This window comes from Periplaneta americana, chromosome 8 (genome assembly GCF_040183065.1).
Source record: "Periplaneta americana isolate PAMFEO1 chromosome 8, P.americana_PAMFEO1_priV1, whole genome shotgun sequence".
Lineage (NCBI taxonomy): Eukaryota > Metazoa > Arthropoda > Insecta > Blattodea > Blattidae > Periplaneta > Periplaneta americana.
In genome coordinates this window covers 187,431,848-187,455,791 of record NC_091124.1, presented here as the reverse complement: position 1 = coordinate 187,455,791, position 23,944 = coordinate 187,431,848, and the positions used below count along the sequence as shown (strand labels likewise).

The window sequence follows — 23,944 nt, the reverse complement described above, 5'->3', positions numbered from 1 at the left end:
GACTGTGAGACGGGAGCTAGCCGAGGTAAGCACGGCCAGGAGACAAACACATGATGTGTCGTCTAGCAGTCATGGCTGTGCACAGGTTTTCATAAACACTGGAGTAAAATGACGCCCAACGCTCGCTTATCTTCAGCTCTCGCCCAGTGCGTGCGGTACAACGCCGTTCAAGTCTAGGCGTGTGAAAATAATTTATTTAATACCCTCGAAACTTATTGCCGAGCCACTAAGCAAACAATGCCGAATTCCTCTTAATAATGCAAGGTTTTTTCCCAATATTTTTTACATTTTTACAAATTGGCAAGAAGCCTAAAAGTAAGTAAAATCAGATTATCTGTCTCTCTGTATACAATAAAAACAAGGATTACTTCTTAACATAACCTACCAAATGTCAGCTTCAAAATGAGCTCTCGTTCAATGTTCTGCAGTAAATGGTTCCAGAGTTCTGAGCGCTAAAAGAGGCTTGTTTTTATAAAATACGATAAATTTGTCGCTCAATAATACGAAAACCGTTTGACTTTCGATAGTATATTTTTGAAAATGCACTCCCCTCAGCACCTTGTATAAATAGGGAATAAATTAGAGTATAAAAAATGCGAGGTTTTTTACTGACCGATTTCATATGGATTATCCCGTACTAATAAAACGTACAGTAGTACTTCATATGTTTCTGTAGTAAAAAAAAAAAAAACAAAAAAGAAGCGAGAAAAAGACAGTCGGATAATCCGCCAATCGGTTAATAGGGTGAAAGATAATCGGGTTTCTACTGTACATTACATTACAGACGTAATGTGACTTACCTTACAGTAAGTGCTGAAACTGTCGACTACTAGAAATATAGCACGACACTTTTGTACATTTATTTGTATGCGAATGAAGATTCGTTGCACTAATGTAGCTGTACCGCACTGAATGGAAGTAAACTGTAAGCTAATGATCTAGCCTTGACGTTCCTCCAGCCTTTTTTATCTTCCCACAGTAAGAAACACAAAACTTTCCCACTTCTGATCCAGGGAAAATACATAAGCCTATCAATTTGCTCGGCAGTTGCATTCGATTTATAACAGTAAAAGGATGACGACAGAGTAAGAGATGCCGGAAGCTCTCAAATTAGTTGAGGAAATGACGCAGATAATTAATGAGACACCAAGTACACCGGTTACTGAACGTGTAAAACAGAAGTGGAAATCAATTTTATGTAAAAATAACGGATATGGAACATTGTGTAACATAAACAGCAAATTAGTGGACATAGAGTCACCTGAGAATAAAGGACTGTCTCTTAGGGTGCTATGCATAGACATTTCGCTAACCCACGCTACGAGCGTGCTAAACTAGCCCCGGCTATCGAGTGATTACTTGTACAGGATTCATATCATATCGCTAACACTGGTTTATGAATACGAAAAACGTAAGTTCGCTGATCACCCACCGGAAGCCCGCGCTAAGAATGTCTGTGAATATGGCTCTTAGAGACTGCCATGGATCATGTTAGAGACTGCAATGATGTTAGGTTTTTTCGTTTTGCTCCTATCACGTCATGTGACATAGAGCGCAGCTTTTCACAGTACAAACTGTGTTTGGCAGATAACCGAAAAATATTTACGTTTGAGACACTGAAAATGTATCTTGTAGTAAATTGCAATTCGGTACTGTAACTGCACTTCCTAAAAACGACCAATAGGATAAATGAAGAAATTAAAATTGCTACATGTTTATTTCCACCATTAACACTGTGTATAATTAAACACAAATGCTTATAAAAGAAATGAGAATAAATGCTTTTCACATTCTTTTGACATTGTCATTGTGTAATGTATATTTACTTTCAGAATGTACATATGTGTGTTTCCCCATACTACCGTACTCTACTCTAAATAGCAACGTTGTTACCTCAACACATCTCTACCTTCACTACCTGCAGCGAGTCAACAACCTATAGTACATGCACAGTAAACTTATTGTATCGGGTCCCAAGTCTCGAAGCCTGCTCATGAGTGATGTCTTATTTTGTGTTCGAGCAGTTGACTAAACAATAATTTAATATTGACTTTCAGTCACGTGGCGTGTACGAGACACCAGGAGGCGCTATTCTTCATGCTGCCCACACAGATCTGGAGACATTTTGTCTTGATAGGGAAGTGTTGCGTGTCAAGACATATCTGCGAGACAAAATGGCGGACTACGTATATAATGGTAAATGCAATCCGAACTTCATTAAAATCTATTTTTTAATGTGGAACGTTTAATTGTGCATTTATGCGGACAAAAGTCCTGTAATACTTTAGAAGAATCTTGCTCCTTAGCGGGAGCGTACCCGTGCAACCCGCGAGATAGCATAAAGCAGCCGTGGCGAAAATGTAATCGTGCGCCGAGCCACTGTGTAACCTGCAACGTACATAGCACCTATGGAGGGAGACGGACACCCGGACGGGAAGTGAAGCAACTGTCTCACTTAACGGATTTTCATTTTCCTTACGTCAAGCACTTAAATATAATTTTATACAGTATAAGGCTACAAACTAATGTTTAGTACGTGTAACGAAGAAAGAAATGAATAAGAAAACACAGGATACATTATCACAACCTATTAATTGTCTTCAGAATGTCTCTGCGACAGAGTTTCAAAATCAGGAATTATGTCACTTACTGCCAGTCGTAGTTGATCACGAAGGTATTTGTCTGTCAGTCGTGATCTAAAGTCGGTTTTTATTATTTTCATTGTTGAAACTATTTTTTCAGAACGTAAGTTGTAGTGAACATGGTTTCAACAGAGCACTCGAAAGAACGAAGCTTCGGATATTTATTTTTTTGGCAAAGATTTGAAAAGTTCAACATTTGTCAAGTCCTTACATCTAGCTTTCATTTAACATCACATTGTAAATCTGTGAGTTTAAATTGAAGATCTAACCGCATTAATCGTACATCTGCTGAAAAAGGGCCGACGTACAGAGTTGATGATGATGAAGATGATGATGATGATGATGATGATAATAATAATAATAATAATAATAATAATAATAATAATAACAACACAACCTTTTAAAGTTTCATCAGTAACATGTAATATAATACCGTTTTATGTTATTCAACAGTTTTCCTCGTAATACTTGTGAACAAATCATACATTTAATATTCTCACCATATTGGCAGCAAAAAAATGCGTCCTCCCATCCTACTTTAAACTTCCGTTTTTGTACAGGTACATGGTTTCGAGAGAGACATTGCGACGATACGCCACTCGCAGGTCAGAGACAAATACAAATGGAACGGAGTTTGACTCCAGTGAGTGAGAGGGTAGGGGTTGGGGGAGGTAGGAAGCAAGAGAAATGCACAGCTATCATTGCGAGCCACAATGTGCTCGCGAGTCACATTTTCGGCACGGCTGGCATAAAGGATAGAATTGAATAACTCTTAATTTAATAATGCAACATGCATAACTATCTTTAATGTATTTAACATATATCATAACCTACAAACATCCATACCTGAACAATCACACAACCACCAACTTTAAACGTTCCACATTTTTTTAAAATTTATATTAAACTTACAGTTTTCTAATTCATTAATCTCAATGACTTTGATGGCTTCAGCTTAAGGACTAAGCCTATGTTTAATTGCAATGGTCAGAAGAATTTTGTATCTAGACAGCTTGCTTTTGTGTTGTAATTGCAGGATTTTGGTTCAGCCCAGAATGTGAATTTGTGAGAGATAGCATTGCTTTGTCTCAGCGTCATGTGACAGGTTGGGTCCAAGTGGAGCTGTATAAAGGATCAGGTAAGGGTAATCGACATGAGTTCAGTCATATCTAAGAAATAACTGTGTTATCTTTAGCTTATGTCTCAGATATGAACTTTTTTCTGGAAAATCTCAGACCTCGAGTGACATTTATTAGGACTATTTCGTGAATAAAATAAAAGTGTAAATAATATATCCTTAAAATTCGATCACAAAATCTTAACAATTGTATATTAACGAATACTTAACCTATTCAGACATTATGAAGTTGAAATACTCGTATAAAAATAAAATAAAAAACGCATACAAAGTGCAGTTAATGCAACGTCTGGAGCCGGATGACAAATTCAAACGAATGGAATTCGCCAATAAGATGCTAGAACGTCTCGGTAGACGTTAGTATGATTGTAGACAACGTGTTCCCTGGCCGTTGGATTGATAGGGGAGGACCGATCGCTTGGCCCCCGAGATCTCCGGATTTAACACTGCTCGATTTCTTTGTCTGGGGCTACGTCAAAGATAAAGTGTACGCCACCCCAGTCAGAGACCTTCGTGATCTTCGGGAGCGCATCATAGAGGCTATTGAGAGCATTCGAGAAGGCATGCTCCAACGTGCTTGGCAAGAAATCGTTCATCGCCTCGATGTCGTCACAGTGACAGCTGGAGCTCATGTAGAGATATGGTGATGTGCATATCAAAACTCGTTGACTTTTCCTTTCATTTAAACGTTACTGTAGGTTTCTATCTTCAACCGTTTACCAGTCACATACAATTGAAATTACAGTGGAACTCCACAAATAGACGCTCACTCTCGTATACTTCACGATACAAGGTAAGTCAACGCATCCTGTCCCGTGCTGCACAAGGCTAACCGGTTGAACCAGTTCAGTAGTGTGCAGATACTGGTACACGTTGGCAGCGAGGCAGGGAACAGAAATGTGTGCTTATGTTGAAGCAGGAGTTACAACTATTGGAACGGTTTAAAAAAGGTGAATCAATCAGAGCCATCGCTCAGGAATGTGACATTTCGCCAGAACAGTGCATGGGATAAAACAAAATTCATCTAAATACCAGGCATTCTGTAGTGATTATAAGAAGCTTTGTTATTATCAGTTGATTGTAGGATGAAAACACGGCTTATTTTGTGTAATTTCCTAAGTTTAATCAATAAGGATGATTTATGTTCTTTCTTGAAGGGTATACACCATTTTAAAATAATTTAATACACAAACACAACTATTACAAGAAATGCTCAATATGTTTTTGTAGATTTATTATCTTCAGCTCTAATAAAAAATAACAATAATCCAGGTTGCCAAGCGACGATAGAAAAGAGAAGATGCGAAAACAAACGAATGTGGTGTATAAACAATTGAATGCTCTTTCATATCTATACTAATAATAAATCTGTAGCCGAAATTTTTCTGGTAATTTTCGATTTTCCAAAAATAATTGGTCCTAACATATATAATTAACCACCCTGAAACCGAAAATCGCATTTTTGAAATTTTTGTTTGTATGTCTGTCTGTATGTTTGTTACCTTTTCACGCGATAATGGCTGAACCGATTTATATGAAAATTGGAATATAAATTAAGTTCGTTGTAACTTAGATTTTAGGCTATATGGCATTCAAAATATTTTATTTAAAAGGGGGGTTATAAGGGGGTTTGAATTAAATAAATCGAAATATCTCCCTTATTATTAATTTCCATAAAAAATGTTACATAACAAAAGTTTCTTTAAACATGATTTCCGATAAGTTTTATTCTTTACAAAAGTTTGATAGGACTGATATTTAATGAGATAAATGAGTTTTAAAATTAAAATAACGCCATCTAAGACTGTGCAATGAATTAAGAACAAATGACTACGTCTATAAGGGGCCTTGGACATCAACAATCGAAAGCTATTAAACATAGCCTACAGAGAATGTTTCTGTGTTTTTATGAAGTAATATCAGAAGCTAAATTAACCGATTTGTATAATTAATTATTATTTCACCATTGGAAAGTGTAGTTTCTCTAGATGGACATAATGCTATAATGTTATTACAGTAACATCTGAGTAAATCGAGGACAGGTAAGATTAAAATAGCTTCTTATGCACAGAAAATTTGATAGGCTATTTTGTACATTCGTTTTTTGTATTTCTTAAAATAATATTTATGTACAGTCATTTTAATCTCAGATAATTAACGAACAACGAGAGTGTATTGATTTAATATGCAGTAATAGTACGTTAGCTTAGCAATCCATTATTTTATAATTCAAATTTTAACTATGCTCAATTGAATCGTGTTAAAATACATAAAATATATATGCAATAAATGCAATGCAAAAAAAAAATTGGGTAATGAGCCAAGCAGATTATCTTGCGCTGTTGTAAAAGTTGTTCCCTGGATCAAACGTCCTATTTTAATTATGTAATTACTTTATATTTATTTCTAACAGGTGAAGCGGAGCGCACGGGTACGGCTAGTTTAAGTTGTTACGGATTTGTTTTGTTATATATTTTGCATATACTACAATATACTTACTTACTTACAAATGGCTTTTAAGGAACCCGAAGGTTCATTGCCGCCCTCACATAAGCCCGCCATCGGTCCCTATCCTGTGCAAGATTAATCCAGTCTCTATCATCATACCCCACCTCCCTCAAATCCATTTTAATATTATCCTCCCATCTACGTCTCGGCCTCCCTAAAGGTATTTTTCCCTCCGGTCTCCCAACTAACACTCTATATGCATTTCTGGATTCGCCCATACGTGCTACATGCCCTGCCCATCTCAAACGTCTGGATTTCAAGTTCCTAATTATGTCAGGTGAAGAATACAATGCGTGCAGTTCTGTGTTGTGTAACTTTCTCCATTATCCTGTAACTTCATCCCGCTTAGCCCCAAATATTTTCCTAAGCGCCTTATTCTCAAACACCCTGAACCTATGTTCCTCTCTCAGAGTGAGAGTCCAAGTTTCACAACCATACAGAAGAACCGGTAATATAACTGTTTTATAAATTCTAACTTTCAGATTTTTGGACAGCAGACTGGATGATAAGAGCTTCTCAACCGAATAATAACACGCATTTCCCATATTTATTCTGCGTTTAATTTCCTCCCGAGTGTCATTTATATTTGTTACTGTTGCTCCAAGATATTTGAATTTTTCCACCTCTTCGAAGGATAAATCTCCAATATTTACATTTCCATTTCGTACAATATTCTGGTCACGAGACATAATCATATACTTTGCCTTTTCGGGATTTACTTCCAAACCGATCGCTTTACTTGCTTCAAGTAAAATTTCCGTGTTTTCCCTAACCATTTGCGTATTTTCTCCTAACATATTCACGTCATCCGCATAGACAAGAAGCTGATGTAACCCGTTCAATTCCAAACCCTGCCTGTAATCCTGAACTTTCCTAATGGCATATTCTAAAGCGAAGTAAAAAAGTAAAGGTGATAGTGCATCTCCCTGCTTTAGCCCGGAGTGAATTGGAAAAGGATCAGATAGAAACTGACCTATGCGGTCTCTGCTGTATGTTTCACTGAGACACATTTTAATTAATCGAACTAGTTTCTTGGGAATACCAAATTCAATAAGAATATTATATAATACTACTACATATCTAGACTAATAATAAATCTGTAGCCGAAATTTTTCTGGTAATTTTCGATTTTCCAAAAATAATTGGTCCTAACATATATAATTAACCACCCTGAAACCGAAAATCGCTTTTTTTGAAATTTTTGTTCGTATGTCTGTCTGTCTGTCTGTCTGTCTGTCTGTAGGTTTGTTACCTTTTCACGCGATAATGACTGAACGGATTTCGATGAAAATTGGAATATAAATGAAGTTCGTTGTAACTTAGATTATAGGCTATATGGCATTCAAAATACATTATTTAAAAGGGGGGTTATAAGGGGGCCTGAATTAAATATATCGAAATATCTCGCTTATTATTGTTTTTTTTTTTGTGAAAAATGTTACATAACAAATATTTCTTTAAAAATCATTTCCGATAAGTTATATTCTTTGAAAAATTTTAATAGGACTGATATTTAATGAGATAAATGAGTTTTAAAATTAAAATAACTGCCATCTAAGGCCGTGTAATGAATTAAAAAACAAATGACTTCGTCTATAAGGGGCTTTGGACAGCAACAATCGAAAGCTATGAAAGATAGCCTACAGATAATGTTTCTGCGTTTCTATGAAGTAATATCGGAAGCTAAATTAACCGATTTGTATAATTAATTATTAATTCACCATTGGAAAGTGTAGTTTCTCTAGATGGACATAATGCTATAATGTTATCACAGTAACTTCTGAGTGAATCGAGGACAGGTAAGATTAAAATAGATTCTTATGCACAGAAAATTTGATAGGCTATTCTGTATATTCGTTTCCTGTATTTCCTAAACTAATTTTTATGACCAAATGAGTGGTCTCTGGATCAAAATTATCGCATTTTAATTTTTTAATTAAATTTAAATTAAGTAACATAATAAACGATTTATCCTTCTATCAAACACGAATGTTAATTATATAATTACTTTATATTTATTTCTAATGGGTGCAGCGGAGCGCACGGGTACGGCTAGTATTATAATATATTATTTAAAATTATATACGTTAATTATTTATGTTTCGGACCGCACATTGTACAGCCCTCATGTTTACCAATGCCCGCAGTACTCCGTAGAAAGACAGAGTTCGTACCTCGTCTCGCACACGGACCATTGCTGTGTCTATTTGTGGAGTTCCACTGTACGTACATTCGAGCGGTCCACTCTGTATTGTATGTACATCATTATATTTTCTTCTGTGTGGTTCGTCATGACTGTGGTTTATTTGTGTTCATTGTCAGGACTACTCTTCTGAATTTCAGGTATTGCTTCCCTCACATCATTTGCTGGAGTTGCTAGAAGAGCCATGTTATCTGCGAAATGGGGGTTGCTTTAGATTCTTCCCATCTAGTATGTTTATACTGTGCAGATCTTTTATTTCTTACGATTTCTAGAAGGAAACTGATGAACAATTTAGAATAACCTTTCATTACTAACTATACATTTTAAATTTAATAAAAGTACACTTGTCTGCTTACCGACGCTGTTTAACAACTCAGTTGGTTATCGATAATTGACTTTTCGCTTCTCGCCATGTCTAATGATCAAAGCTCGGAACTTGGGGACTTGTGTGTCGTGCGCATGAGTAAGGTTATAGGTACAGCGTACAAAAAGCTCACCCTGCAAATGCTCAGGGACAGTCGTGTGTACTAAGAAAGTGGTCACATCGAATGACAGGAAGACGGACGACGAAACTGTGTCGTGTCGAAGCTAATGACATCCAGATAATTAATTAGAGGTAAACGGTCTGTTTGAAAATAAGAAAATACGTATTATTCGAATGGGTATTGTATACGTTTGAAAATATATTTCTTAAAATTTAGGTACAGAATTTCGTGGAGGAATTCTGAGGAGATACATTATTTTCTTCGAATGGAGAGTTTATATTTTGTAACTTGTGTCAAACACAAACTAGAGATTGGAAACGGGCATTCATTGAAATACATTGCAGTCCCTTAAATCGGTGGAAAATTTGTCCATAGCCATGGATCAAGTCGTAGTGGAACCTTCCCTAGTAGTACATAGAAATTGAAAACTATTTTCGAGACAAATTTAGGATACTTATCTTTCTCAGATACGAGATCAGCTAGCAACTACTGAAAATCGAACAGGAAACAGTGACAGTGAAAACATTCAGTACTTTATTTCGGCCTAAGACTTTATAATACAATTACAAACCATTTTCCAAATTTGAAATTTTTTAAAGTTGAAGCTTTTAAAAAATAAATTTGTAAAATTATCTACAATATAATATAATATTAACAAATGTATTTTTTACCTTTTATTTCTGTCTACTATATTCTTGTTTTTATTGAATATCACTGGCTTCTGTCGAATTGTCAATTTATATATGATGTGTATTTTTCTCTCGTTTTCTCTTTCTTCTTTATTCTTGCTCTTGTGTTGTATTTATTGGTTTGAATTAAGTTACTTCCTGTATTTAGTAAAGTGTCCTTGTAAATGTTATGTTATATTATTGACTAAGACCACACCGTACACGAGCCTGACTCTTACGGTATTGGCTAGAAACATATTTTTTGTTTTATAAATGTAATTTGTATTCAGTACGTAGCTAGTTAAAATAAATAAAATAAAAAAAATTAAGTTTGCTCCCGTCACTTCATGTGACGTGGAAATAAGTTTCTTTCGTTTCAAATCATGTTTAAGTAACAGACGAAGAAGGTATGGGTTCGAAAAATATTCGAATGTATGTAGTCATACACTGTAATAAAATATACAGAGCAGAACTGTAAATTTGATGTATTTTGCATGTTTATTTATATATATGCTATAAAATTACTTGTTTCAACCTATCATAATATTATCATTATGTTGTTCCAGCCAGGAACCACTTTTATAGCAGACCTGACAGTACCTCCGTGCTGGAAGCGGGAGTTTGTTGACATTGAAGTCCGGTCGCTTAGCCACGTTCAAAGACACAAGTCCCCAAGTTCCGAGCTTTGATAATGATTCATACGGGCTATTCCATATGAAATCGATCAGTAAAAAAACCTCGCATTTTTTATACTCTAATTTTCTTCCTATTCATACAAGGTTCTGAGGACAGTGCATTTTCAAAAATATGCTATCGAAAGTCAAACGGTTTTCGTATTATTGAGCGACAAATTTAGCGTATTTTATAAAAACAAGCCTCTTTAAGCGCTCACAACTCTGGAACCGTTTACTGCAGAACACTGAACGGGAGCTCATTTTGAAGCTGACATTTGATAGGTTATGATAAGAATTAATCCTTATTTTTATTGTATACAGAGAGACAGATAATCTGATTTTACTTACTTTTAGGCTTTTTGCCCATTTGTAAAAATGTGAAAAAAATTGAGAAAAACCTTGCATTATTAAGAGGGATTCGGAATTGTTTGCTTAGTGGCTCGGCAATAAGTTTCGAGGGTATTAAATAATTATGCAATAATTATGATTTGCATAATATATACGTCACTGTGTACGTTAACAGAAAACCACAATTCTAAGTCACACAGAGATTGTGTGCACTCGATGTAGGTCTCTGGCGTTTCGTCAGCCCACGCGAGTTGTGTGGATATAAAGGGAAAAGTTGAGACGGTGTCGGGTGGAGTTCCCGGGTAGCTCAGTTGGCAGAGCGCTTGTACGTTCAACCAGAGGTCCCGGGATCGATACCCTGCCCCGGAACAAGTTTTGCCTTGAAATTATTCGGTATTAAATAAATTATTTTCACACGCCTGGACTTGAACGACCCAGTACAGAAAGCACTGGCCGAGAGCTGAAGATAAGCGAGCATTGGGCGTCATTTTACTCCTGTGTTTATGAAAACTTGTGATAAAACTAGCTATGCGCTACTAGACGAAACATCACGTGTTTGTCTCCTGCCATTGCTTGTCTGGGCTAAATCCCGCCTCACAGTCAGCTGGTTACTTCACGCGCGTACTATTTATTTTCTTTATTTGATATTTTCAATACTTTCTTATCAACGGTGCATCAGTAAAAATTATGTGTTTATTTGTACTTTCAATGCGGAATCTAACCATATATTTTAAAAATATTTTTTTCGTGGGCAATGGCGTCTTAATGAAGAAAAATCTAAATTTCTCCATTTCCATAAAAAGTAAGAAAATCTGTTTATATGTGAATATAAACTTTAATTTCTCAGCATCAAAATAAACCATGATTTTGATCATTGGGTGAAAGGATTTCGGAGCCACAACAGTTTGAAGTCGGTAATTTTATGAAAATACGATAAATTTAAATATTTTAAATTTAAACACTATGGAGTTCTGATGCCTCGAACTTTGCACAAAGCATTCTATCACAGTTGTCTACGGACAGAGAAAGTTTCATTGTATTTAAAAATTGCAAGGTCAATTTTATCTATATTTCGGTCGATTTGAGATGGAATAGCCCGTATACATTCAAAGAAGGTGCTGCCTTATCGTCGTTATAACCAAAATAATCAAGAGTAGGAATTGCCACTACCAAAACAGTTTTCACTACCACATTCGGTTGATATTAATTTGAAGAATCTTACATTCTACTTGTTTTGAGCCTCCTTATACAGCGAGTTTTGAATGCACAATGTAGTATCATCAATCAGTCGGCATGCTTTCACATCTAAATTACAGATTACAACATTCGGTTATTTATTAGTCGTTACTATGCAATCTGCTGGTCATACAAAATGTTATTATGATCTACTGAAACGACTAGTTCTGGGACATGATCCTATCATTTGTTACGTGTGTCAAGAGACCTGACATCTGCTAATGAATATTAGTTATTTACATATTTCGTTCTGCTGTCATATATAATCTTCACTAAAATGGAACATGATGAAACCACATGATCAATCAGGGTGTTCATAATGAATGTCGTCCTGAATAATAATAATAATAATAATAATAATAATAATAATAATAATAATAATAGTGTCCACCCCTGTGGAGTAACGGTTAGCCTTCTTGACCGTGAAACGAGCGGGCCCAGGTTCAAATTCTGATCGGGACAAGTCACCTGGTTGGGGTTTTTGCGAGGTTTTCCCTCAACCAATCGAAACAGAATTGCTGGGTAACTTTCAGCGTTGAACCTCGGATTCACTTGGCCTTCATTAGTACCATTTCATTAATCATCTGAGTAGTTAGAAGTTCACCAGGAGGATATGGCGGACTTGGTACCAGAATCCGGTTACAGCTGGCATCTGTCTGCGGGAGCTGCACATATCCAGCGAAGCCGCAGGGACTTCAATAGGCGGACTGCGGGTGACCGGGAGAGTGTAGCTCCCTCGGATAGATTGCGCCTTGGTGAGTCGTGGAATCGATGGCAGCATGGACTTCTGGTTGAGGATGCAGCAGATTCAGGCATATGAATTGCGAACAGATGCCATCGATCTGCGGAGGCTGCAGAATAACATCACAGGAAGGCGGAGGATCAGGTCTCCATCAGAACTGGATGCTGTGGCTGAATCGATACAATGGCACCATGCAGTGAATCATGCGCTTGAAGAACGATTCTAAATGGAGTTCAGCAATCAGTCCAACATAAGGAGGTTGCACAATAAGCCTAAGGCTGCAGTGCTTGTCTGCGGGTCGTCCTTCGAAGAAAAAAAGTAATAATGATATTAGCAGTAATACTAGCAACAGTATATTCGAAATGTACATGCTGCGATTTAACAAATTATCATTATTGTAGTCTATGGAATATTAGAAAATAATTCATTGAACATCTTTATACCATTCCTGAAATGTCAGACTAGAATGCATTACAGAGAAAAACAATTTCAGGGACTTTTCACAATATCTGTCAGACAGAGCGTTCGCTTACGTAATGTATATCCACCGGCCGGCGCGCGACCGGCACGAGGGCCAAGCAACACGCGTCATACCGTCTCCTGCACGCTCACCAGTCCTGCTCACTCTCTCTATAGTGGTGGTAGTGTTGACGTTAGATTGCGTGTTATTCTTCTGATTGTGTCAGTGAAGTGTTTAGATTTAAAAGTAGTTGTGTTGTCGTTAGATTGCATGCTATTCTTCTGATTGTGTCAGTGAACTGTTTAGATTTAGGAGTGGTTGTGTTGACGTTAGATTGCATGCTATTCTTCTGATTATGTCAGTGAAGTGTTTAGATTTAAAAGTAGTTGTGTTGTCGTTAGATTGCATGCTATTCTTCTGATTGTGTCAGTGAACTGTTTAGATTTAGGAGTGATTGTGCTGACGTTAGACTGCGTGTTATTCTTCTGATTGTGTCAGTGAAGTGTTTAGATTTTGAAGTGGTTTGTGTTGATGTTAGATTGCGTGTTATTCTTCTGATAGTGTTGGTGAAGTGTTTAGATTTAGGAGTGGTTGTGTTGACGTTAGATTGCGTGTTATTCTTCTGATAGTGTTGGTGAAGTGTTTAGAATTAGGAGTGGTTGTGTTGACGTTAGATTGCGTGTTATTCTTCTGATTGTGTCAGTGAAGTCTTTAGATTTAGGAGCGGTTGTGTTAACGTTAGATTGCTTGTTATTCTTCTGATTGTGTCAGTGAAGTCTTTAGATTTAGGAGCGGTTGTGTTGACGTTAGATTGCGTGTTATTCTTCTGATTGTGTCAGTGAAATGTTTAGATTTAGGAGCGGTTGTATTTACGTTAGACTGCGTGTTATTCTTCTGATTGTATCATTGAAGTCTTTAGATTTTGAAGTGGTTTGTGTTGATGTTAGATAGCTTGTTAGTCTTCTGATTGTGTTAGTGAAGTGTTTAGATTTACAAATGATTGTGTTGATGTTAGATTGCATGTTATTCTTCTGATCGTGTTGGTGAAGTGTTTAGATTTAGGAGTGGTTGTGTTGACATTAGATTGCGCGTTATTCTTTTGTGTTAGTGAAGTGTTTAGATTTACAAATGATTGTGTTGATGTTAGATTGCATGTTATTCTTCTGATCGTGTTGGTGAAGTGTTTAGATTTAGGTGTGGTTGTGTTGACATTAGATTGCGCGTTATTCTTATGATTGTGTTAGTGAAGTGTTTATATTTGTGGTTGTGTTGACATTAGATTGAATGTTATTCTTCTGATTGTGTTAGTGAAGTGTTTATAGTTGTGGTTGTGTTGACATTAGATTGAATGTTATTCTTCTGATCGTGTTGGTGAAGTGTTCAGATTTAGGAGTGGTTGTACTGACGTTAGATTGCGTGTTATTCTTCCGATTGTGTTAGTGAAGTGCTCCACGTGCTTCTTTGAAGTCTCACGTAGTTTCCCGGATATAAATTTAACTTTAATTTTTAATGACTGAAGAGACAGTCGAGGACTTGATTTTTATTATCAATATACTGTAGTTCAATGAAATACGAGCACTTTGATGTTCCTGAGATGTAGATATTTGTGAATTACTATGCGTATTTATATGCCACGTTCGAAATATGGTAGCAGCATCGTGGCCTCACGAATTGGAATCCCACCATGATTAAGTATAGTTCCATATTTATAATCCCGTAATAAATTATCAACAGTAATCTCACTAGAGGTTTTGATTTTATCGATAAATATGCGGGTGGAACACGAGCAGGTTTATCTAGGGAAAATCAAAACTGGAGTGGGATTTAATAGACTATTACACGATTAGAAGAAAGTATATAAAGATTAGAAGTAACGAAGTACTCCAATACAATAAAATTTTAATTGACTTACGAAAATACAACTGTCTTCAAATGTATTATTGTACTATCCCTAAATTACAAATGTTACACTAGATGGCAGCATTGTGTTATGTTTGGCTGTTTTCTTGTTATCAGTTGTGCCAACTATGGAATCTTCATTGAACTCTGTGGACGGTTACTAGTCCAGAAGGCTTTGTTGATTCAGTTTCATTTCTATTAAAAATTTGCATTCCACTTCAATTATCCCGATCCCAGTAATCAACGTCACTTGACAGATGATTTTCAATAAATCTTAGTATTAAACAATCTCTGATACGTGACTATCCATAATATCATATAGCAGAAGCTATAACATAACCTAAATAATATAAACAAGTGTTAGAAAAGTTTTAATTAGGGATGATGAAATCATCAAGAAAAGTTTTAATTAACGATGATGAAATAAAAAATAAACATGAATAATTTTAAAAGGAACAATTATTGAAAGTACAATTTTCAAATTTGAATGTTTTAGTGGTTGGTGGTTCAGTTGATGTTATATTGGACGTGCGCGTAAAAGAAGTGAACTCGTTGATGTACATGGTGTATCCCTCAACTTATTCAGGATTTCCGAATGGTGCTCTTCATTTATTTGTATTTAGGGTTTCAGGGAAGATGCATAGCTATGACCAGTGATCTTTATTAATTCTTGTTCTTGAATGCCAATGCGAGTCATATTTGAAAGTGCTGTGCATCGACTGGAGTGGTTTGTAATTTTCTGTTTTTTGACGTCCAGACCAATGCAGTTTGAAATGTTGGCAAACAAAGAAACAAATGCTAGGGACGCGATAAAATGAAACAAATGCTAGGGTCGCGAAAAAATGAAACAAATGCTACGGATGCGATAAAATGAAACAAATGCTAGGGACGCGAAAAAATGAAACAAATGCTAGGGACGCGATATAATTAAACAAATGCTAGGGACGCGATAAAATGAAACAAATGCTAGGGACGCGATAAAATTAAACAAATGCTACGGACGCGATAAAATGAAACAAATGCTAGGGACGTGATAAAATGAAACAAATGCTAGGGACGCGATAAAATTAAACAAATGCTAGGGACGCGATAAAATTAAAGAAATGCTAGGGACGCGATAAAATTAAACAAATGCTACGGACGCGATAAAATGAAATAAATGCTAGGGACTCGATAAAATGAAACAAATGCTAGGGACGCGATAAAATGAAACAAATGCTAGGGACGCGATAAAATTAAACAAATGCTAGGGACGCGATAAAATGAAATAAATGCTAGGGACACGATAAAATTAAACAAATGCTAGGGACGCGAAAAATGAAACAAATGCTAGAGACGCGATAAAATTAAACAAATGCTACGGACGCGATAAAATGAAACAAATGCTAGGGACGCGATAAAATGAAACTAATGCTAGGGACGCGATAAAATGAAACAAATGCTAGGAACGCGATAAAATTAAACAAACTAGGGACGCGATAAAATTAAAGAAATGCTAGGGACGCGATAAAATTAAACAAATGCTAGGGACGCGATAAAATGAAACAAATGCTAGGGACGCGATAAAATGAAACAAATGCTAAGGACGCGATAAAATGAAACAAATGCTGGGGACGCGATAAAATGAAACAAATGCTAGGGACGCGATAAAATTAAACAAATGCTAGGGACGCGATAAAATTGTGCGATAAGCAGCCATGATTGGTTGAAATACGTCCTTTCGTACCGTTTTATTGGTCAAAAGTACTATGACGTAGTAAAAGTGTAATAGTCACTGAAAAATTTGCCAGTATGTAATCAAACTGATTAGTTTAATTAAATTATATCAATTACTATTAAGTACATTCCAATTGCAGAGATTACTATTCTTGTTGGTGCAGTAGCTTGTGCATAATTCGAGTTTTGTTTCAGTCAACGCGGTGGCCCGCAGCTCTCCCGTCGCCCTGTACAATCAAGATCTCGTGTCAATGGACCAGCATGGGGATTTCCAGCCAGAGGACGCCACGGGTTTCATCAATACCCACGCCATTCGGCTGCGAGAGTTCCAGAGATTCAAGGTCGAGGTAGAAGAAGACAAGGTGTAACAATTTCTGTGAATTCTCCCTAATCATTACACTGGTCTGCATTTTGAAACTTTTTTTTTTTTACTTCTGATATACGATTCTTAACGGATTTTTGTGCTGAATTCGAAATTCTCCAATTCCTTCTAACACGTCAGGTTTTCATACACATCATAAAAATCTGAATAAATGATAATAAATTAATTATTACCTAGAAATGAAGTTGTAGCTTCATAAAACGTCATGAAAATTATTTTCAACAAGCATATTGTAAGAAAAGACACATTCATAACCTTACGTCAATATTGCAAATTTTTCCCCTTTTTGACCTCCTCGAATGTTGTTCAGTGCAGTCCCTTTCCGACATCCAGCAATAAATACTATGTTATATACCACTTCATTTCCCTTGATACCTTATTTCCATTTTTCGATATCTTGGTGAAATCTTTCACCTAGTTCCTCACTCGAAAATCTCCTAAATCATCGGGAACATAATTCAGATGGGAATGAAGAAAATGTACTTTGACACTCATGTTGCAACCAATCTGTTTAAAACTTTGTAACATAACTTTCATTATTGGGTTCTTTTTATTTCCAAGGAAATTAAAAACAACGTTTCTGAACGCATTGCAGGCATCCTCTACATTTCCACTCAAACTACAGAGTGTAACAAAAGTTTCTGGTACAGTGAAAATTTTAGTTTTTTTTTTTTTTCCCCAAATATTTGATGGTAAATATCACATTTTCAGCCAAATTATTAATAAAGGATTGCATCACACTACAATCAAGTAGCACCAACTCCTACACCATAAAATTTGGTCATGGTGCCTGAGAAAATGGAAACTAAACAAGAGAATAATTTTAACATACTGTTACAGAAACTTTTGTTACACTCTCTATTTTCGAACTGCCTGTCCATCATCAGTTTTAGAATTTGTAAGCCAATGAATATATCAGCTTCAATTTTTTCATAGGTTAATTCAAGGAAATTTAAATTTAACACAAAAGTTTTTAAAGCACTCACTGTCTTTATCTAGCCCTTCAGTACTCGCTTGGATTACAATAGTAATCCACTGATATTTAATCCTGTATTACGTCACCGCCTGTGGAACTGCGTAGCTGAGCGTCAATGCAATTTCTCGTCACAATCTTAGTGAGGCATTACTGGTGTTTAGACGTATTTGTCGTAACGCTTTGCAAAGTTATACGGAGTTTTATCAAGTGATACAGAATTTTTCCGAGTGGATTACCATTGTAATCCACGCGAGTACTGACGTCATCAGATAAGTGAAATTGTTTTTATATGGTTATGAGTGATGCAATGCAGTAACTTTATGAAAACAAAATGTGTGACATCGTTCCATCCTCTTTGTAGTTGGCTCCAATGGGTACGGAAAATACAAACAACATTTGCAAATGACTGGATGAAGATATAGATTTATGGCATTGAAAATGAAAGTGATGAAAGCAACAGGGAAGTTCTTTCGAATGAAGTTCAAGATTCTAATTCAGAACCAGACAATGATAATGATGATGATGATGATGATGATGATGATGATGAAAGACTAATATCCATAAATGATGGAAACTGTATACGGGTAGAAATAAGACGACGACTTGGCGGGAAGTGCCAGTAGCTCAACGTGGGAGAAGACGAACACAAAATATAGGGTAGTGATTCATTTACTGGGTCCTAAAAGAGCTGCAAAAAATGCGCGGACACGCAGAGAGTTTTGACTGCTTTATTGATCAGACAATAATCAATGCAATTATTGTAAGGTGTACTAATACTTATATTGAAAAAGTGAAGCGTAATTACGGACGTGACAGAGATTGCAAGTTAATAAATGACGTTGAAATTCTTACATTCTTGGGTATTTTGTATTTTGCTAGCGCCTTGAAATCGGGAAGACTGAACGTAAGAGAACCATGGGATAAAAATGACACAGTAATAGAGTAAATTTACTTGACTATGACCTACGCTTGTTACGATGTCTACGCTTTGATAACATAGGGTAAGGTTGCCTATATCGCACCACTTTAGCATTTATAATTTTTATTGAACAATACAGTTTTTATTTTTTGCATTCCTTCACAGAGATACATTCCCAGAACATTTACGTTTGATGTGAAAAAGAATCCTTGAATTTGATTTAACATTTTTTAATTAAAATGACATTTTCGAAACAGTCAGTGGTGCCATTTAGGCAACTAGTTTCCTAAATAGCACCTGCGGTTTTTTTAAATCGCACCTCTTTAACTGCAGGGAACAGGATGAGGGAAAGCTTTTAATATTGAACATATCGAAGAGTATTTGAATGAATAATGTAATAAATGCAAATTATAAGTTTATTGAAATTAATGAAAGAGGGTAACGCATCTTCAAATGAAATTGAAAAAATTGAGCGTAAATTACGTAACATTTAAACTTTCTGATTACGTTTTTTATTGTTACACATTTGCTATGTGCTTCACCAGGCAATTCAGACTGTAAACTGCGTCACCTTTTTTCCACGATTATCTCGAAGCCACCTAAGAACTGCTTCATGATATAGTTGTCTGAAATGATTTGAAGATAGAAACATCTAAAGGCTGGGCCTATGAATATTATGACGAGGAAGCTGAAACAGGAGCATACCATTTTCCCGAGATAATCTAGCTTCTAATTTTTTGGAAAGGGTCGTATAGGTGGACATACAGAAGCAGCACTTTTTTATATAGCAGGTTTGAGTGGCAAATGAAATGTTTGAGCTATTCGACAAATAGTTCACTGTTGATGTAACCTGACTCAGAGCAAACAAATAACGATCCTGGAGGAGCACCAGCTGATAATGAAGGATGCAGAATGAATCTATATTCAAAGATTCTAAATCCATTGCACTTATCTGCCAAAACAGTAAAAATTAATAATAATCATAAACAAAAAATTATTCCAAATATCTGGTCCTCTCGTACTATAGGATAGTAGTTAAGTATAACATTTGGGTTGCATTCAAAAAGTATTGATTATTCAATCTATCTTAAATAAGAAGCAATTAATTGAAAAAGTTATAACAACAGATCCGGAATTAAAGCTAATGTTATCCCATTCAATAAACTGTTTGACGTTTAAAAATTATCACAGGTGGCAGAAAATACCTGGTGCTCTTGTACAACACACACTTGTTGTACTAACACCCTTTTCACCACTTGATATTGCACCCACCTGATGCATTCCTAGTTCAATTAAAATTTTTGGGGCCTTCTTTTGTACGGTTAGAATTGCTACAGTTGCTCATATCGCACAGGTGCGTATTAGGCACCTACAAAGTGGTGCGAATTAAGAAACTACGTCATAAGTTATTATTTCCTTCATTCTAGCCTATAATTACCACATGTTCGAAAATCCTACTAAGTTAAATGTTCTTCAACATCTCTTTAAACGAATAACATTTAAAATTATGGATTCCTTTGCATACAAATCCGTTATTTAGTTACAAAATGTTAGCTAAATATACATCCGCCTGAGGGATTATATTAGATACACTATCAGCACGCTGCTGACACAAAGAAGTGGCAGAAATCAAGTGACATGGTGGAAGTTCATATGGTAGATTGTAACAATAACACTAGATGCCACACTACTATGGTAATTTGTTTTAAACTATAAGTGGTGCGATTTAGGAAATGGTGCGATTTATGCTACTCTACCCTACGATGTCTACGCTTTGATAACATATATAACAAGCAGGAAAGAAAAGTAATTGATAAACTGGCTGATATACGTAAAGTGTTCGAGTTATTTGTTCAGAAGTCGCAAAGGTGCTACATTCCAAGCGAATATGTAACTATAGACGAGCAGCTTGTTGCTTTCAGAGGACGATGTCCCATGAAAGTGTACATACCTACTAAACCAGCAAAATATGGGATCAAAATTTTTGCTATTGTGGATGTGAAAACATATTACACTCATAACTTGGAAATTTATGCTGGTATTCAACCAGATGGTCCATTTCACCAAAGTAACAGTGCACATGCAGTGGTGAAGAGGCTGGTTCATCCCATCAAAGGAACAGGAAGAAATGTGACCACCGATAACTGGTTCACGAGCATACCTCTGTGTTTAGATCTTCTAGAAAATGACAAAATTACACTTGTAGGAACCTTGAAAAAAAAAAAAACAAAAAACAAAAGAGAAATCTCTCCTCATTTCACAACTACTCAAGACAGGCAAGTTAACAGTACATTGTTTGGATTCAATGAAAGCTGCACGATTATTTCGTATGTACCAAAGAAAAACAAAACAGTGTTAGCATTATCACCCATGCATTATGATAAGGCAATGGATGAGGAAACGGGGGGAAGCCAGAAACCTGAAATAATATCATTCTATAATAGAACTAAATGTGCTGTGGATGTCCTGGACCAGTTATGCTCAGCCTATGATGTAAGCAGAAATTCACGACGCTGGCCACTATTTTCTTTGACTTACTAAACATAGCAGGTGTCAATGCTCTTGTTGTTTATTCTGCAGATCAAAAAAATTCTACGGAAAAATTTCCTATAAACCCTTGCTCTGGACCTAATGAAGTCTCTAATTTCCGAGTGTATAACTCCCTACAGACAATTCCAATAGAAATAAAGAGAAGAGGAGAGCAACTGTTAGGCATCACACTAACAGACCAGAAGAAACAACACGACCAGAAGGTATTGGCAGGTGCTACTGTACATGTGTGGTAGAACAAGAAACAAGAGCACAAGTCAGTCTTGTTGCCAGTGCTTGAAGAGAATTTGTCCTACTCATTCAGAAGTAATTTGTTTGTACTGTGTAGAAGAAATGCATAGGCCTACTTAGATAATTGAATCAGATGTAGATTAGGCTATCATATGCGTAAAGTCTGAACTGCAAAAATAGAAATGAAAGTGCATCAATATCCTTCTTACAATACACAAAAACATCTGTAAAATATTGTAAGTGACGTGGGAATGATTGTTGCATCCTTGAATTTTTTCATTGCTACACCCCTGAGTGAGGTATTTAGTTATCAAATATGACGTAAGACAGGTCAGCAGTAGTGAACTTGCGTTTCCTGCGGGAGAGATTACATCAAGAGTTCAGGTGACCTTCAAACAGCGATGAGCAACAATGCTAGATTTCCTACATAATTATGATGATAGTGAACTAACTCATAACTATGATGCAACAATAAATTATGACTCAAAGACACGTCCAGTGTGGAAACATAATGCAAACATGTCACTTGAATGCAATTTGAGTACTATAATATATTTAATTATTATTATTTATATTTAATACGTTCCGTAATGCGTAAAATAACCATTCTCATTGCTGTTATAACTGAAAAGAATGTTATTTCTTAACATTTAAATCTAATCGCGATGTTTAAACCTTGTCTGTAAATATAAACAAATGTGGATTACCATTGTAATCCAGGTGAGTACTGGTGTTACGAAATTTAACGCGAGTAACGAAGGGCTAGACTTTACTCATTACAGAAGGAACAATATTCTCTCACATTTTAAGTAATAAAGTTTGAATTATAAACTGTCGTGTCTTTCAAATAATTGTTTTTAACAAATATCAAGTTCAGAAAAATAATAATGATTTACTATACTGTATTATGAAAAATATTAGAAACATAAAATTCTGACGTGGTACATAAAAACGGACTTCATTTTTGCAATCAGCATGAACTTCTGATTCAGGAACACTATTTTTTTAAACAAAACACAACAAAACCTATGCAGACCAGTGTTATCAATAAATGGAATATTCCTGCAGCCATTTTAAATAAAACTATGTCTAACTTGCAAGTATTCATTATTTCTTTTGATGTCTCTTTCACGCTCATTTCTGTTCTTTTGTTCTAATTGTGACAAAGTACCTTATTCTCAAACACCCTCAATCTCTGTTCCTCTCTCAAAGTGAGAGTCCAAGTTTCACAGCCATAAACAACAACAACCGGTAATATAACTGTTTTATAAATTCTAACTTTCAGATTTTTTGACAGCAGACTGGATGATAAGAGCTTCTCAACCGAATAATAACAGGCATTTCCCATATTTATTCTGCGTTTAATTTCCTCCCGAGTGTCATTTATATTTGTTACTGTTGCTCCAAGATATTTGAATTTTTCCACCTCTTCGAAGGATAAATCTCCAACTTTTAATAATAATATAATATAATATAATATAATATAATATAATATAATATAATATAATATAATATGTCACGCGGAGTGACGTCGTGGTCTAAGGCATCCTGCCTAGGACTCGCGTTACAGAATGCAGGCTGATTCGAGTCCTCATGGGGGAAGAAATTTTCTCATGAAATTTCGGCCAGTGTATGGGACCGGTGCCCACCCAGCATCGTTATGCACTTGGGGAGCTACGATAGGTTGCGAAATCCGGTTGCGAATACCAGCTATAACGGCTGGGGGGATCATCGAGCTAACCACACGATACCTCCATTCTGGTTGGATGATCGTCCACCTCTGCTTCGGCATGTGGGAGTGAGGCCAGCAGCCGGCTGGTCGGTCTAGGCCCTTCAGGGGCTGTAGCGCCACGGATTATTATTATTATTATTATTATTATTATTATGACAACCCATTGTTGACAAACTATATATTAAGCATATAATAGAGTTTTCAGTGTTAAATCATTTTATGCGCTTTTAATAAAAATTAAGAAACTCATTTTATATCTGAAAAATAAAAATACTTTGAAAAATATTAAAAAAAAATAGAAAAATTGGAAAGGTATGAAAATCCCTACATTTTGTGTCATTCTGTCAAAAAATTCCTCAATCCCTTTTCGACCAAAAAATTCCTACGCTGAAAGATAAATCCCTCAACCTGACAACACTGCTCTCCGCATATGCT

The 23,944-nt window shown here is 35.9% G+C and overlaps 1 protein-coding gene across 2 annotated transcripts in view; it reads left to right on the top strand.

Annotated features, from left to right (window-relative positions):
• Nucleotides 1-22,877, top strand: part of Ass (argininosuccinate synthase) — a 62,335-nt gene extending 39,458 nt beyond the window's left edge. For both annotated transcript variants that reach the window (XM_069834134.1, XM_069834133.1), the window contains exons 8-10: nt 2,058-2,196; nt 3,679-3,780; nt 16,915-22,877. In XM_069834134.1, the coding sequence (XP_069690235.1) occupies nt 2,058-2,196; nt 3,679-3,780; nt 16,915-17,087 (414 nt within the window). In that variant the 3' untranslated portion in view covers nt 17,088-22,877. The remainder of the gene's footprint in view (nt 1-2,057; nt 2,197-3,678; nt 3,781-16,914) is intronic.
• The last annotated feature ends 1,067 nt before the right edge of the window (nt 22,878-23,944 follow it).